This window comes from Myxine glutinosa, chromosome 13, assembly GCF_964187855.1.
Source record: "Myxine glutinosa chromosome 13, kmMyxGlut1.1, whole genome shotgun sequence".
Taxonomy (NCBI): Eukaryota; Metazoa; Chordata; class Myxini; order Myxiniformes; family Myxinidae; genus Myxine; species Myxine glutinosa.
Genome location: NC_136273.1, coordinates 88,802,582 through 88,820,415, shown reverse-complemented (window position 1 = coordinate 88,820,415; position 17,834 = coordinate 88,802,582). Strand labels below are relative to the sequence as shown.

The window sequence follows — 17,834 nt, the reverse complement described above, 5'->3', positions numbered from 1 at the left end:
TGTTAATCGCACTTGTGAAGACGATCCATCCCGGGGCCACCTACGCTGACGACCTTCCTACCTGCGCTCCCAGCACACGTGCCGCGAACATCCGGGGCCACGCCCGGCGAGCTGTCCGGAGTGAACGGCGCCAAGGCGCGTTTGGAGTGCGAACTTGTCCTTCCTTCTTTTCCCTGCGTGAGTGAGTGGGCCCTTGTCCGGGGATTAAGTAAGATTGATCAAGTCTCTGCTATGCGTCTCTTCTCTTGACCCTGATCACTGTGTAAATAATAATAAACCTGTGTTCTTCCTTCCATTTGATCGTCCCTGTCATTTCCATCCATTGGCTTCGCACTGTACGAATAAAACCGCTCAAATCGGGTTCAATTGGAATTAACGGCACAAGTCACGTGACACGCAAACCGCTCGGCGTATCCGATTAGCGTGGCTTGTGCGAGGTCCAGTCCCGTTCTCGTGGCGGCGTGTGTATCGAAGGTACGTAGGGACTCGACCAGATACCCTTCGGCACGCTCGCTACGGGAGTGGCAACTCGGCCTCGTGGACTCGAAGCTCGAAGGGGGAAAAGGGTTTAATCCCCCTCTGTACGTCGACGGGCTCGAGAGATCCGCAACAATATATATGTAATGTATATATATAATGTAATCATTTTGCAAACTTTTCCTCTGCATTTCTGTCACTGTTTAATGATCAAATTAAGATTTGTAACAGGTAACTCAAGGGGTTATCATTCAAAATGTAAACATTCTATACTGTAATGCTTGACATGTGGAAATGAAACTGAACTCCAACCAATACTGCAGGGTAGATGCACACCTAAATTTGAACAGGTAGTTGGTCTACAAACGGTTGGTCCATTTTCATTGAACAAATCCAGTTTGGGATTCCTGTTCCTTCAAGCAACTTATTTGGGATGAAACAGGGAGCTTCCTGGTTTATGTTCAAGTTTTACTTTCCCAATTCGGTAACAACGACAATGAAAGCAACCTATGTGGGGCAAAGCTTTACTTCCGGGTTTACACCAATTTCAAGATCACATGGTGACCGTTTAAAGACATGCCTCAGCAGTAATAGGCTTGCTAAAATTATACCAGGAATGTAAATCATTCACGTTTGTGAAATAGAGCTTCTTGGTTGTTTATGGGGAAAAGTAAGCGCAAACACACTCACGACCACTGGACTTCAACGCTAAGCCAAGCAAAGCGGTACTGCAACGAATTTGGGTTTCTCACCAGAACCAAGGGTCTCCGCCCACCACCCGGTGGTCTTAGGCCCACGAGTTGCTGATGCAAGATTACACGCAGCAAACCGACAAGACTGACAAAACCAAAGCACCGACCAGCACCCTCAGCGAGAGAAAAATCCCCACGAGCCACAGAGCCGAGTAACAGCCTGGAACAATGGGACACCACATTGCTCAAAGGTTCGGGATGCAGGCCTTTGATCAGTACATCTTCACATTCGTTTTCGTCTTCATAATTTCTCTTTTCTTGATCCCTATTCTTCTTCTTCTTCTTCTTCTTTCCCTTCTCAATCTTTTTCTGCTTTCCTTCAGCTCTCAATTGTGGCTTGAAAGGATCGCTTTGCTTTGGCTCCAAAGGCCCACTGTACGTTTTGTCAGCCTTCAGCTTAGCAAGATCATCCGATGAAGGTATAGACACCGCAGCATGATGTTCTGGCGTGCCACGCTCCAACAGCTCCAGACGGACCCAAACAAACCCATAGGAGTGCGAGGATGCCAAGAACAGGGACTCGGCAAGTGAAGGACCCATTCCATCAGAGCTCTCTGGCAAACCAGCTGGCCTCCGGGGAGCTCGACCAAGGCCACACCACACAGCAAGACGAGCCAATAAACGTTGGTTCCTGAAATTTTGGAAGGATCAGATAAAAAGCAAACCACAAGACATTCACAACATTTACAGAAATGATTTAAGGAAGTCTGACTGTAAACCTTGGAGAAAAGCAATTGTAACTTGTAGGTATGCAAGATGTCAACAACCTGTTCAGGTAATATCGGACAAACAACAAAGTTAGCCCCCAACCATGTTTTGTGCATTTATTTGAATTATTTTGTAGGACGACTTTTCAGATAAATTTGGAATCGAAATAAATTTTTCAACATGTTTGTTATCATCTAGACTACAGAGGTACAGTATTTAAAACAAGCTACAGAATCATCATCAGCACTAGTTCATAGCACGTCACATTTTGTCGCAGTTCACTCCTCCTTAATAAACATGAACACCTGACACTTGTAATACAAACACTAAATGCTTGCCCACCTTGCCTTGCTGCCGCAATTAGCCATATTGGTTTTCCGAACTAGATTCATCTTCGGACAAATACTGGATTCGTATTCCCCCGGTATTCTGATCGCTCCATCCCTCGGTGATGACTTCTCCACTCCGGATTCGCCACGGCCCACTCAATCGGAGATTTCAAATTCGCCGCGCGACTCACCTGAACGTCCGATCAGGGTGAGGGGAGTGCCGTATCGCTCCGGGCTTACCTCCCATTTGCCTTCCCAGCCCACAAATTATTCAAGCAGTCCATATTAAAAAAAAATAACCACATTTAGAGGCCACAACCACCGAGACACAAAGGCCTGCCTCTCTCCATGTAACCCCTCCGCTCCACACACCCGCATTTCTCCCATCCCGACAAGAAATCTCGGCCCTACATTACAGTGAGTACTGCTGTAACTGTTCATTTAATAGTCAATTTGTGTTCTTTATTGATTTGTTTAATATTTGTCTCGAATATGTAATTTTATGAGGTTAAAGTTATGGTAGGGTGACCAAAAATGTGCCCTGGGACACAACGTCCCACATTATAACACAACGTCTATGGGAATATCTCAACTGCTCAACTTCATTTTGATAATGTTGCATATTCTAGGAACACATTCCATGAAGATAAGTGGAAACTTGCTGTAGTGCGTTTTAAATTTAAAATTATACAATATATTTTAGAAAATATCAAAATTTATGCAATTCAAAGTCTTAAAACAGACAAGTCGATTCTGAGTACAGGAAGTCGAGGCCCAGACTTGCAAGAAAAAGTATCAACTGATACACTGAAAAATACGGTATTTACACTTTACCATCACCACGAGAGCACATTTTCGGAACACTGTTTTACAACTTACCATCCACATTACAAATACACAACGTTTAATTACTTATTTGTTTATATACACTTTGCTATTATATAAACCCGTACCATTTACATAACTCAAATTATTAGTCCCCTACAGGTTTCACCGGAGGGTATTATAGGTTTGCTCTCCATCTGTTCTTCCCACCTGTGGTTTTCCAGACTTTTTTCCCCATACCCTTTAACAAATTCAACAAAAATTAATGCATGGCTTTGCTTTATCAAGGAAGGCGTCAAGCGTTTCTCAAGTAGTTTCTCGGCTTCTACTGGACGAGAGTAGCTGCAAATGTCAGAAGTAAATGCTTTGTACATCGAGGTAATATGTTCCAAATTTCAGCAATGTCAGTTTCCACATTCTTGAGTTTTATTTAGAAAACCATCGAATTGACGGTGTCAGTCCATCCGTCCGTCCACACAAAATATCCTTCCCCTATACATTGAAACTATCTGAAACTTTGAATATACATCGACCAATATGTCTAATTAATGGCTTTCAAAACAAATTCCACCGAAGTGCCATAGTTTTTGCTTTAAACTTAAATAAATACACATACAGTCACATGAAAAAGTAAGTACACCCCATGTAAAGTTTTGACTTTTTCAACACATTTCAACATACAGCTATTTGATCTTTATTTCAACAATATTGACAGATAAAGGTGATATAATATAACAAATATCATGAAACATTTACATTTTGTAGTCCATTGTATAATTTAAATAAACATAAATGCAAATTTCACGTGTGGAAAAAGTAAGTACTCCCTTGGCTCGAATACTAACAGGTGGTATTGCCCCCTTTGGCAGAAACAACCTCAAGTAGGCGTTTCTTATAACTGTCTACCAGTCTCTGACATCGACTGGGAGAAATTTTTGCCCATTCCTCCATGCAGAATTCTTTCAGCTGTGCGATGTTTGAGGGGTTTCTTGCATGCACAACTAGTTTCAAATCCCCCCACAACATCTCGATGGGATTTAGATCCGGGCTTTGACTTGGCCATTCCAGAACCCTCCATTTCTTTCTTTTCAGGCATTCCTTTGTGGATTTACTGGTATGTTTAGGGTCATTGTCATGATGCAAGGTCCACCTTCGGTTGATCTTCAACTTTCCGACAGATGGCCTCACATTATCCTCAAGCACCCTCTGGTACAATGAAGAATTCATAGTGGATTCTTTGATGGTGAGCTGCCCAGGCCCTGATGCAGCAAAGCTGCCCCAAACCATAACATTTCCACCACCATGCTTTACAGTTGGTATCAGGTTCTTGTGGTCAAAAGCTGTCTTTGGTTTTCACCAAACATGTCTTCTGGTACTGTGGCCAAATAGCTCTACTTTTGACTCATCTGTCCAGAGCACATTGTTCCAGAAGTGCTGGTCTTTGCCTAGGTGTTCATTGGCAAACTTTAGTCTTGCCCTGATGTTCTTTTTGGACAGCAAAGGTTTCCTCCTGGCACACCTCCCATGTAGATCAAATTTGTGCAGCCTCTTTCTCATGGTAGACTCGTGCACTTTGACATCAACAGTGGCAATAGCTATCTGTAGGTCCTGTGATGACATTCTAGGGGTTCTTAGAGACTTCTTTCAGCATCTCGCGGTCTGCTCTCGGGCTGAAATTGCTGGGGCGGCCTGGCCTGAACAAGTTGGCAGTTGTTTGGAATCTTCTCCACTTGTAGATGATCTTCCGGACAGTCGAATGATTGATTTCAAATTGTTTGGAGATCTTTCTAAATCCCTTCCCAGACTCGTAGGCATCTATAACCTTCTTTCTGAAGGCTTCAGAGAGCTCTTTTGATCTGGGCATGGTGACGCCGCACATTTCAACAACAAAGAGCAAACCAAACTAAATGTCTGAGGTTTAAATAAGACAGGTTCCTCCAAGATCCTCTCTAACGATGTTCTAATCATTTGCACCTGAGCTGGTGCACCTGATTCTAATTTTAGGTATTTGAAGTAGTGATAAATGTAGGGGTGTACTTACTTTTTCCACATGTGAAATTTGCATTTATGTTTATTTAAATTATACAATGGACTACAAAATGTAAATGTTTCATGATAGTTGTAATATTATATCACCTTTATCTATCAATATTGTTGAAATGAAGATCAAATAGCTGTATGTTGAAATATGTTGAAAAAGTCAAAACTTTAAATGGGGTGTACTTACTTTTTCACGTGACTGTACATATATACACACTTTATTACTCTTCAATTTTTTTTTTTAAATTTTACCTGCTGGTCCAATGGCCTAATAGTTAAGGCATCAGACTCCCAAGCTTGGGATTGTGAGTTCAAATCCCATCTGGGTTGAATATTTTTTTCCCCTTACTTTTTCCAAGTCTTTTATATCGTCTTCAATAAGGTATTGTACGATAAACAAATGCATTATGTTCATATTTAAAATGTATCTTGGGAAAACGCCAGGGGCATAGAAAAGGCCTCTTTTATGGTATGCGCCATGTGGCAAACTATAGAAAAGAAGGGACATTTCATAGCTTGTAGAAAATGCCAAAAAATAGAAAATAAGGGACATTCAAAAAATCTCGTGTGCATGCTACCTACCCTTGTGTTCTTAGGAGGAACGAAGTAATGCTCTCGAAAAGTTCATATAAAGGGGTGCCAATTTGATTCATGCAGCTGCATGAAGAAGTGAATGCATTTTATTTGCCAGATGTAGGGCACCCCTTGATATGAACTTTTCTAGAGCATTACTTGGTTCCTCCTAAGAACATAAGGGAAGTACAGCATGCACACAAGATTTTTTGAATGCCCCTTCTTTTCTATCGATTGGCATTTTCTTGAAGTAATGGAATGTCCCTCCTTTTATATACTTTGCCGCATGGCACATATCATATAAAGGGGCCTTTTTATGCCCCTGGAATTTTTCCCAAGAATTATGATAAGGTACAGAACAAGTTTGAGTTTTGGGGCGTTTCGCTAATTATTCACAGAGTTGTGCCCTTTTAGAACATTCATTGGGACCGGTAGGAGACACGTATTGCAAAGCAATTTCCCTCTTGTTTTATTTAGCTAGTTATTGAATTTTAATGTAAAATCTACACATCCTATCCTTTAAAGTGCCATTGGGGTTTGTCCTCAATGAGAACTTGTTCATTTTAAGTTTCTCAGCACCCTAATTTAATTTCATCCGTTAGTACTAGAATATTGTAAGCCTGGTGTTGGCTTAACGATTATGGTAGTTGGTTGGCTTAAGATCATAGCGTCTTGAGTTCAATATCTTGACTTCAATTGAAATAACACCAGATGGTTTGACTCAGCCTGTCATGCTTGTGAGGTCAGCAAAATGAGTACAGTACAGGCTTACTGGTAACAGGGGCACTGCATCAGTGACACAGCCGTGCTTCCAGAAAATGATGGAACCAGCAGCCGCAGGTTGACCTCAAAAATAATTGGTGGTTGAATTCAGTGACCAAATATGCAAATCCTCTTCAAATTTCAAGTCAATAGGATGAAAATTGAAGATTTTAGAAACTTGTCCGATTATGGCCTATGTTGACCTATGCCTATGCATATGAAAATTGAGGTTTCTATAAATTTGACAAAGTTTGTGACCTTTGGCCTATGTTGACCTGTTGACATTTTGACCCCAAAAACAATAGGCTTCTTGCTTATGACCAACTCTACCATTTGGTGACGTTTCGTGAAGATCGGTTGAAAATTGCGACCTGTAGGTGACTGACAAACAGACAAACAGACTGAAAAACGGATAAGACCAACCAATATACTTGAAAAATCTTAGATTTTCACAAGTAATGAAGTCTTGCACAAACCTTATGGTGTAGAATAAAGAGGCCTCCTTGCATTCGTCTCCCATGTCCTTCGAAACCTGTGGCTCATCTTCTTCCACTCGAACTTCCTGTTGCTCCGTCAAAAAACCTTCAACCTGATTCTCTCCTTCAAGTTTGAGAAAATCCCAGAAGTCCTTGCTGTCAGACTGCATGGCATCCCACTCTTGAGCCAGGAGGTCCCAAGGAGGGGCAAATGGGCTCTGCACACCAAGTTTTACATAATTTGGCCTCTTGTCTGGGGGGTACCTGGGGTAGAGTAGAAGGTTCAATTTGAGTAAAATGCTTTGATCTACCAAACAGGAAAACATTAAAATTAACAAATTCAATGCAATACCTCCAGAAAATTCACCAGGAATGTTGACATCTCAACAGTTTGTTTTGTGCAATGCAAGCATCAGTGTGGCCCACCTTTTGAACTTGTCCAGAGCCTGTGCTTTATACTCCGCTGTGTGCCGCGCACCTGCCACACAGTCTGGAAAGTCATCAGGAAAATGAGGGACTCCACGATACATCGAGTGACGTTCAGATTCACGCAGACCTCCCACCAAAGCCTCTCGGTAAACCTTAGGAACAACAATGTCAGGGTGTTTTTCAATCGGAGCACACTTTTTGGAGGGAATAATATTCATTTACATGCAGTTATTAATTAATTGCTGTTCCTTTCGTGTGCAGCACATGGCTGCTGGAGGGCGTGGTTGTGCCGCTGATGCAGTGCCACCTGCGACTTAGAGCAGTAATTAGTAGTTTAGCCAAGGTGCTGGCGATAGCTTGCCTCAACTTCGCCGTCCACCAACTTACGCTGGCAGATGAGACACCCAGTTTAACGTCCATCTTAGGGACGGCACTCACATTGATGAAGCATCCTGCCTGTGAACCACTGGGATGACAGTTTATAGCTGTGGCGGGATTCAAACCCAGGCGAGACAGCTCAGAGGCGAGTGTGCGTATCTGCAGGGCCTAGGCTATCCTGCCAGCCCCAGTCATCAAATGAAGCAAACTGAATCTTGAATTTAATTGACACCAATAGGACAATTGATAGATGGAACTGTGTCTCAGCCACAAAAGGATAACATAATTTAACAAGATTGACCGCACTGTGGTCACAACCTGCGACAAAATCCGGTAACGGGCCAATTGGGAATCGCACATTTAAAGCACTCTTGAAAGATAAACAGCCCGATTGGTAAACACACGTTAAATGTGTTATTAAAAGATTAACTCGACAACCGTCATCCACGACAGCCTCCACCACAGTTTTATCAGAACGAGCCGATTCGTCACACGGTCACGGGTTATTTAACCTCAATATGGAGCCGTTCAAAAATTATGTAACATTATTTTTTAAGGAGGCTTGTAGTAGCATGCGTTTGTGCTGATGGGCTCGATGAAACCTTACTAATAATTTTTATTCGACATCGATTAGATTTTTCAGGGTCCCTCATCGTGAGTAACACTCGACCCAAACAAAGTGAATGGAAATCTGACACAACAAACCCAGGCAGTGTATAATCAGCTGAAGCCTACAGGACTGACGTTTTAGGCCCAACAAAAAAAAACAAGATGGTGGCCATGTTATTTTGTCTGGGTGCCATGGTAGGTGGAGTCAAGCGACAAATGTGGGTGGGGTTTGGCAGCTGTCCGACCAATGGGGGCACATTTCAAAAATCGACCTCAACAAGAACCATAACAACAAGGATAAGCTTCCCACATTATTCTATTACAATTGTAAATGTGGAAGACGTTTAAGACTGTACGTTTGTCAAGAAAGAACCAATCTTGCTTTACAAAAAGTGCAATCACGTACCAAAGGAATCCAGAATGCCATAGCCCACCCCTTTGGCAGGATAATGTCCCAGGCAGCACCCCAACCGCACAGTGCACGGCCAGTCTCTCGCCCACCCTGCTGCACGAGCAGCATCGGCACAGCTGCCTCGTGAGCACCAAGATTGAGGCGAGACCCTGGGACAAGCACCTTCCTCCGCAGCTCGTTTAGTTCCTGTCGTGACACGGTGACACTATACCTGTGACATTTATTCCAGAGCAAGGTTTCATCGACAACAACAAACTCAGGTGCAAATATTAAAACCATCACAATAAGCAGCATTATAGGTAATATATTGTGGTGGTTTTGAGGATTCCCAAAGAGATCGTCCCATATATAGTTAAAGCACCTATTGCATAGGTGTACTGTTTAGTTTAACTATCTAAAGTCTGTTTTGGTAATTCTGCGTTGTGATTATGAAGTTAGAAATCCCACTTGTCATTTTCCTTATTCGACATTATTTTCTACAAGCAATCTGCAGCATCTCCCAGCAACATGAGCACGTTTTTCCTCACACACGAACACATTTTCCTCACAGTCGCCGGAAGTTTCAAACAGCTTCATGAACGTCTGGCACAAAATATTGCACCAAAACCCAAGGCTGTCACGAGGCCATTCTCTTCACGGGCGCCACAAAACCGCTTCAAACTGGTTTCATGAACGCTTGTGAAAGGATGATCATGCCGAGACCCAGGCCGAAGGCGGTTCCTCCCACTGATGGGGAATTGGGGTAGGAAGGGGAGGGGGCTCGAGGCTCGATAAAAGGGGAATGGTGGGCCTCTTACAAAGGAAGAGGGTACAATGGAAGAGCGCCCTTTCATCCTTCTCTCTGTCATTCCTTTCACTTTCCTTCACTCTACTTCGCCAGTTCATTTCTCACCACACTACTCATTATTCATTCTGTACTGCATCTTCTGTCTCTGTCCTTTTGCTCGACCTTATTTCTCCCCATTTGCTAGCTGTGTCGCTGGACCCTCCGCTTCATTTACACAACCTGGGCGTCCTGCCAAGAGACGTGTTGAATATGTGCCGCGAACGACGTCACTGGCCCATGGGGAAACACCGGAGCTGCGGCTGTAGGAGGAGCAGGAGGGGAGCGGAGCATGGAGGGTTCCATGGTGACTTCAAGGTCAGGATGTGGGAGCCAGAATCAACAAGTGTGAGGTGCGCAGGGGTCCGTCCTCTCTCCATTGAATTCTTTCAGTCCTCATCTCATCTCTCGATTCCACATCGGATGCATGATGCCGGCATACTGCACCGTAGCGTGTCAAGTCACTGATGACTTGATGAGGTTTTGATGGTGGGTATGTCACGTAAAGGATAATTTGGGAAAGTATACGCACTGTGATTAATTGTTGTACAAAGGCCAAAATGCCATTTCATTGTTTTTCTATCCTTGTAAATACTTGCATTTTGATTACTGTTATTAAAGCAATTTCCTCAATAAACTATGCTGACCTATTCTGTCTGATCTGTATGAGTAGTGAGGTATTTGGCCAATGCTGAATTGTTATCCAAGTTTGATCTCAGCAGCGGTTATGCAACGTTATTTCCGCTCTGCTGACTGACTAAGGTTTGACTGCCAGCACGGTACACACCCGCACACGGGCTTCTGCACATGGTAACATAACTCTGGGCGTGGGATCCAGCGGGGGGTTCTGGGGCGACAGGCGATTGTGGTCTCTTTAAGACACGCCGTCCTCTCGGAGTTATCCGGATGCGACGTCCATCAAAATATAGGTACACACATAAATATATATCTATATATATATATCTATACATACATACATACATACATACATACATACATACATACATACATACATACATACATTATATATACTAGGGCATTGCCCGTACTATATCTATATCTAAAATTATATCCCCCCCCCTCTATTTACATGAAATGGTTTGGTCCAAAGCGAACGGCTTGCGAGTACGGTGACAATCCCCCCCCTCTATTTACATGCAATGGTTTGGTCCAAAGCGAACGGCTTCCGGAGTTTGGTAAAGAAATCGCCATCGCGTGCACAAACGCGCAGGAAAGCGAATGAATCGGAAATTCGTTTTTATTAGTTTTAAAACATAGTTTAACGCCAACATAGTTTGCAAACGTGAAATAAATGAATACGCTCTCAAATGTGCCATCCGAGGCAGAGTGTGTCCTCCACGTTCGGCACACGCGATCGTTCGCTGCTCTCTGATTGGTTGAATCGTTTTTTGGACATAGCTCGGTAAGTAATTGTCCGATTAATATGAAACCTTGAAAAGGCACATCCTCGGGTCCCCAGCAATATACCTGGCAAGTTAAAAGTATATCGGACCCGTGGTTGTCGAGAAACAGCGGTCACAGACAAACAAACAAACGTACAGACGTACAGAGATTACTGGAATTATAGATAGATATATATATATATATATTATATATATATATATATATATATATATATATACACAAAGAATTAAGTTAAGCACCCCCCCCGTTTTTTTACAACCTCGCACATTACAAGTTTGTTGTCGTCAAAACAGTGTAATATACCCATGATATTACTATATTTTCTGGAGAAGTGATATTATGGTCACATAAAAACATAACAATCATGCCGTTTTCAATATTTTATTCTGAATAATTTAAGGTGAAATTTTTTGGGAATTTTAGGCATATTTTCACCTCAATTTAAGTATGGAGCTATAGGTCCATCACGGACAGTGTGGATGACGTTTATGTTTTCTAACGTACAGTCATTGTTCTGAGAAGACCTCTAGCGATCTTTGCGTCAATAACGTGTGTAGGACCCACGTGATCGGATCACTGACTCAACCAATCACTTTTTTTCACTTTGATCACTCAATTTCATCAATGGATAATTGCTAATGTCATACCAATCATTATTTGATCTCACATACCTTAGAATATATGCCAATGTATACAAATACACAAAGAATATATATTAGGGGGTGCTTACCTTAATTCGTTGTGTAGGGGTGCTTAACTTAATTATTTGTGTATATATACACAAAGAATTAAGTTAAGCACCCCTACACAACGAATTAAGGTAAGCACCCCCTAATATATATTCTTTGTGTATATGTATACATTGGCATATATTCTAAGGTATGTGAGATCAAATAATGATTGGTATGACATTAGCAATTATCCATTGATGAAATGCAGATGAGTGCACTCATCTGTGACGCCCATCGCTCGTGCAGCACGTGTTATCATCCACGTGGTCGTGATTTTCTGTAAATGCACTATCATCACGGGTTATTGCAAGTCACGCCTGAGCTCGTGTGGGGGTTACATGGTCATTTTCTCGTAATGGTGGCTCGTAGACGGTTGTCGGACGGAGAACGATGGCGGATAATAGGCATGATCGAGTCCGGAATGTCCAGAAAAGCTGTAGCTCGAACGTTTGGTTACCACCATTCGGTGATCAGTCGGTTGGTGCAGAAACACCAGGAAACGGATGCGGTGAAGGACCGCCCAAGGTCTGGAAGACCTCGCGTGACAACAGTCCGCCAAGATAGAGCGCTTTTGAGACTGGTGCGACGATATCCCTTCGCCTCGAGCCATTTCCTGAAGGACAACTGGCTGCCCAACAGAAGGCTATGTCACCGTACCGTGAGGAACCGCCTGAAATCGGCCGGTTTAAGGTCAAGACGAGTGATCAAGCGTCCAAGGCTACTCGAACGACATCAGAGGGAGCGTTTGGCATGGTGCCTAGCGCGACGTGGATGGAACATCCGGTCTTGGAGGCGAGTTCATTGGTCGGATGAAAGCCGGTTCTTGCTGTACGTGACAGATGGGCGTGTTCGGGTGTGGCGCCACAAAAACACCGCGTATGCACCTAAAAACATTCAACCAACGGTACCCTTTGGTGGTGGCTCGATTATGGTCTGGGTGTGCTTCTCCCATGACTGTAAGTTGGACCTGATAACTGTGCGAGGTAACCTCAACGGAGAGCGATATGCCGAGGAAATCCTGTATACCACCGTAATCCCGCACTTCGATGACCACACCCTCGCCAGCAGACCCATCTTCATGGATGACAACGCCAGGCCTCACCGTGCGAGACGCGTCCGAGCCTTGCTGGAGCAAGGTGCTGTGACAACCATCCCCTGGCCTGCGTACAGTCCTGACCTGAACCCCCTCGAGCACGTTTGGGACATGTTGGGACATGTTGGGACGACAAATTGCGAAGATGGTCCCTCCAATAGCCAATCTGGATGAATTGGAACGTGCATTACATCGGGAATGGAACAGCCTGCCACAGCAACGCATACGACGGCTTACAGGGTCTATGAGACGTAGGGTTGAGTCAGTGATCCGATCACGTGGGTCCTACACACGTTATTGACGCAAAGATCGCTAGAGGTCTTCTCAGAACAATGACTGTACGTTAGAAAACATAAACGTCATCCACACTGTCCGTGATGGACCTATAGCTCCATACTTAAATTGAGGTGAAAATATGCCTAAAATTCCCAAAAAATTTCACCTTAAATTATTCAGAATAAAATATTGAAAACGGCATGATTGTTATGTTTTTATGTGACCATAATATCACTTCTCCAGAAAATATAGCAATATCATGGGTATATTACACTGTTTTGACGACAACAAACTTGTAATGTGCGAGGTTGTAAAAAAACGGGGGGGGGGGGGGTGCTTAACTTAATTCTTTGTGTATATATATATATATATATATATATATATATATATATATATATATATATATAATCGGGAGATTAAATCAGACGCGGACGTAGCTTCAGGACGTCGATCTTTAATTCTCGACAAGCTTTCGACCAACAAAGGTCTTCTTCTTAGTCTACAAAAACAACAGGCATATATGTCAGACAAGTATGTATAGTGATATGTGTGTAAGATGTGTGATATGTGTAGAAAATGCATACAAAAGGAAGAGCCACGCTGAAGCTCACTCACCGTCCCCAAGTTCAACGGAAGTGAAGCACAGCTTACAGTTACCGGTCGCGTTACAGTTCGGTGCACGTGCATATACAAATATAGAGATACATACATACATAAACACACAAGCATATATTCATATACCATTTATATTCATATAATATATTTATATATTTATATAAATGACATATGAAGGTAGAATGAAAGAATGAGTGAATGAATAAGTGAATGAATGAATTGAAGAATGAATGAATGGGTTCCGGTTAATGATTTGATTGGGTTGATGTTGGAACATTGTTGGAACCTGACTGGTGAGTCAGGGCAAATCTCTACCTTACACGATACACTTTAATCAACCGGATCACTCTATAAATGACATTCAAATCTTTGCCATTGAATCATTCACAAATCGATCACACACCACGATTCTGAAACGTGAGTCCTTTTGGATACATAAACTTAGGACAAAAATCCCTCAGGGCATAAATTTTGATGATTAAAGAATGGTACTGGAGGGCGTCACAGGATCGGTGAGTCTCCAAAATCCGCTTCGTGCTGTTGTTGCGAAGATGCAGGACGATGTCGCGATTGTTGTGCTGCTCTCCTCCCATGAGAACTGCAACGTCATTGTTGACTGGCCCTCCCCTTCCTCCCCTCCCCTTACCACATCCCCCTCCCTTTCCACCCTCCCCCTTCCCCCCTCTACCCTTCCCTTACCCCTCCACCCTACCCCCTCCTCTTCCCCCCTCCCCTCCCCCTCCCCTACCCCTAGCGAACCCTCTCCAACCCTTCTTTCACAGCGCGCGCCTCCAACAAGTTCATCAACACAACCAAGGCTTTCTCCACAACTCTTGTGCACGCCTTCTCTCCCCTTGGTCCGACTTGTTTGGTGGTTGACTCAACCCTCTCTCTCCCTCGACTTGCTCGCTTGACTTCGTAAGTAGTCCGCGGCGGCGCTTATATTGGCCGCCCGCGTATCAAGCCGCCTGCCTTTTGGAAACGCCCACCGGTGAGCTCGCCTCGGCCCTGGTTGGTCGCGAGGGCTCACCGGTCCCGCCCCTTGATGAGGCGTTGACAGAGCCACGCCTTGTGCCTGGCGCTTGGCTGACTCCTCCCCCTTCTTCTCCAAGACGACCGCGTGCGTAATGGCGTCGCACGGGTTAGAAAACCAATCGCACTGATGTTGAGGGAGCTGTAGGGCCTATCCTTATTTCATTAATGCAACGTAGATTAAAACTATTGGGAACAGAGCCTTACCTGAAACTCATAACTAAAGAAGATCCTATGGTGTCCTACGTGTTGCTCGTGGCCTATCTATGGTGCTCTCTTTTAACATTAGAAGAGCGGATATTTACAGGGGATTATTTAGAAGGGATTATTATTTACAAAGCGGAGGGTTCTAAAAACCGCAACAATATATATATATATATATATATATATATATATATATATATATATATATATATATATATATATATATATATATATACATATATATTATATACATATATATATACATATATATATATATATATATACATACATACATCCATAAATATATATATATATATATATATATATATATATATATATATATATATATATATATATATATATACAGTGGAACCTTGACTTACGAGTACCCCAACTTACGAGTTTTTCGAGATACGAGCCGTCGCTCGGGCGGTTTATTGCTTTGAGATGCGAGCCGAGATCCGAGTTACGAGCTTTCGCCACCCGGTCACGTGGTTATCTTGCCGTGCAAGTACAGTATCTCTGTCGTATAGCGCTGCATTTTTGTTTTCGCATGTTGGTTATTTTGAGTTTTGCCGCCAGGTGGGTTCTGGTCACATGGTTATCTTGCCGTGCACGTACAGTATCTCTGTCGTATAGCGCTGCATTTTTGTTTTCGCATTTTGGTTATTTTGGAAAATTTCATGTTCATGTCGAACATTTCATGTTCATGTTCATGTTTTCATGTTCATGCCATGCCAGGCCACAACTTGTTCACAGTGCCGGCGATAGCTCGCCTTCTCTTTGTGGAAAACACGGTGAGATCCTTAACATCCAACAACTAATGGGACGCAAACGGGGCGCCCAGTTTAGCGGTACACACATTGATGAATCACCCTGCCTGTGATTCACCCATGACAGGTTATAGCTGGGTCGGGATTCAAACCCAGGCTGGACAGTTTAGACTTTAGAGTCAAGTGTGCGTACCTCCAGTCCAGGCCATCCTGCCAATTTGTATGCTGCATACAGGTGAAATATAAAGCGCGAGATATTTTTATATATACTGTATATTTAAAAAAAAATTGGTGTGGTTTTTGGCGGGCTGGAACGGATTAATAGCATTTCAATGCATTTCAATGGGGAAATTTGATTTGAGATACGAGCAATTTGAGTTACGAGCTCGGTCACAGAACGAATTAAACTCGTAAGTCAAGGTTCCACTGTATGTATATATATATATATATATATATATATATATATATATATATATATATATATATATATATATATATATATATATATATATAATGACGTACAGTATATATGTATGATGATGTCAATGCAATGATGGATCCTCGGGCAATGATGGCGTGTGTGCCATCATATTGCCTTTCTATGGCTGGTACACACGAGTAAGTATGTGGTATAGACAGGGGGTCGCCACTCCTCTCCTTCTCTCTGTTGGCCATTGGGGAATTCACCCTCTTCTGCCCGTGCTGCAGGAGTCAACTGGACTCTCATCCACCAGATGTGCAGAGCCATCTGCCATTTAAACCGCATGGCTACAGACCGTTACCCTGGTAAGGGGGGTTGACAGGTACTACACCTTGCCCACAGGTGACCTGGGGTTATGCTAGGCAGGGAGCAAAATAGCGTTACATATTTCACGCGTTCCCTAATGTCGATTGCATATGCAAAGTTTCATTTTTACGGCGTAGACCATCGGGCAAAGCCGTCTGGAACAGTTTTGGCCGTCTGTATGTATGTATGTATGTATGTATGTATGTATGTATGTATGTATGTATGTATGTATGTCCCCTCAAACGTATAACACAATCAGAGCTGAGGATCTGGTCACATGATAGGGTGATGTGATTACGTCTGTCATTACGGCGGTATGGCACTCTTCTCTCCACACCCCACCATTTGATTTCTATGCCGTTCATATCGTCGAACCTCTCATATATCACAATCGCCATGCTCTAACTTTACGTTTTTCATTCAGTGTGAAACACCAACAAACCGATTGTTAAAATGACCATGAAATATCGAAAGCATAGACGTTATGGATCTTCCAACAATATCGTACATATTTGCCTGAGGCAGTATGCCTCATCTTTGGACAAATTAAGCCCAGGTTTCTTAAAACAGTAGTGTATCAGTTCAGTAGTATCGTTTTCGTAATAATAAAGTAAATATAACCGTAACACTTTCATCCCAATGTCACGAGTACAAAGTTAATGGATTGAAGCGGTGTGTGGTTCATGAACAGTGATGAGCGGTGTTCGGCACGAATATTAATAACCACAGAAGTAAGGAATTCGCCTCGGTTTTTTAATGGTAACATAATTTTCGAAATAATGACAACGTAACGATAATATTACAGAAAATCTAATCTTAACACTAATCCCTTCGTAGTGACTGCAAATGTACTGGAAGTTAAAATATATCATCTTCTACATATTAAAGTAGTGGCAGTTTTGTGTCCGTTAAATCATTAAGTCCATGATGTCATTACGTCGGCTGACTTCACCGACCAACATATTAATTTACTAGTACACCTGCTCACTACGGGAGCTGCAGGAAGGGTCATTCCTCTTTGGGGTATATAGATTACAGTCGATCTATGGTCGGGTATCAAGAACATTGGGTGTGTGCTCATTTACCAAGTTTCTTGTGGAGAGATCGCCAAATGGTTAAAGCATTCGAGCAAGCACTCCATTCAAAACCCTTAAGGAACGGCTGGCTTGGCAAGCGCTAGCTAGCTGCTTGGTAAATGAGCACACCTCCAACCCCTTGTGGGGTATATAGATTACAGTAGATCTTCACTCAGTTCTGTAAGTAAAACTTACCTCACGGATGTCTCAATTCCTCCAAATTTCTTTG

At 42.8% G+C, this 17,834-nt stretch overlaps 1 protein-coding gene across 3 annotated transcripts in view; it reads right to left on the bottom strand.

Annotated features, from left to right (window-relative positions):
- Nucleotides 1-663: 663 nt before the first annotated feature.
- Nucleotides 664-17,834, bottom strand: part of POP1 (POP1 ribonuclease P/MRP subunit) — a 46,203-nt gene continuing 29,032 nt past the window's right edge. For all 3 annotated transcript variants that reach the window (XM_068134806.2, XM_068134805.2, XM_078767766.1), the window contains 4 exons: nt 8,765-8,956; nt 7,369-7,523; nt 6,943-7,206; nt 664-1,860 (listed from right to left, as the gene is read on the bottom strand). In XM_068134806.2, coding sequence (XP_067990907.2) covers nt 1,164-1,860; nt 6,943-7,206; nt 7,369-7,523; nt 8,765-8,956 — 1,308 coding nt within the window. In that variant the 3' untranslated portion in view covers nt 664-1,163. The remainder of the gene's footprint in view (nt 1,861-6,942; nt 7,207-7,368; nt 7,524-8,764; nt 8,957-17,834) is intronic.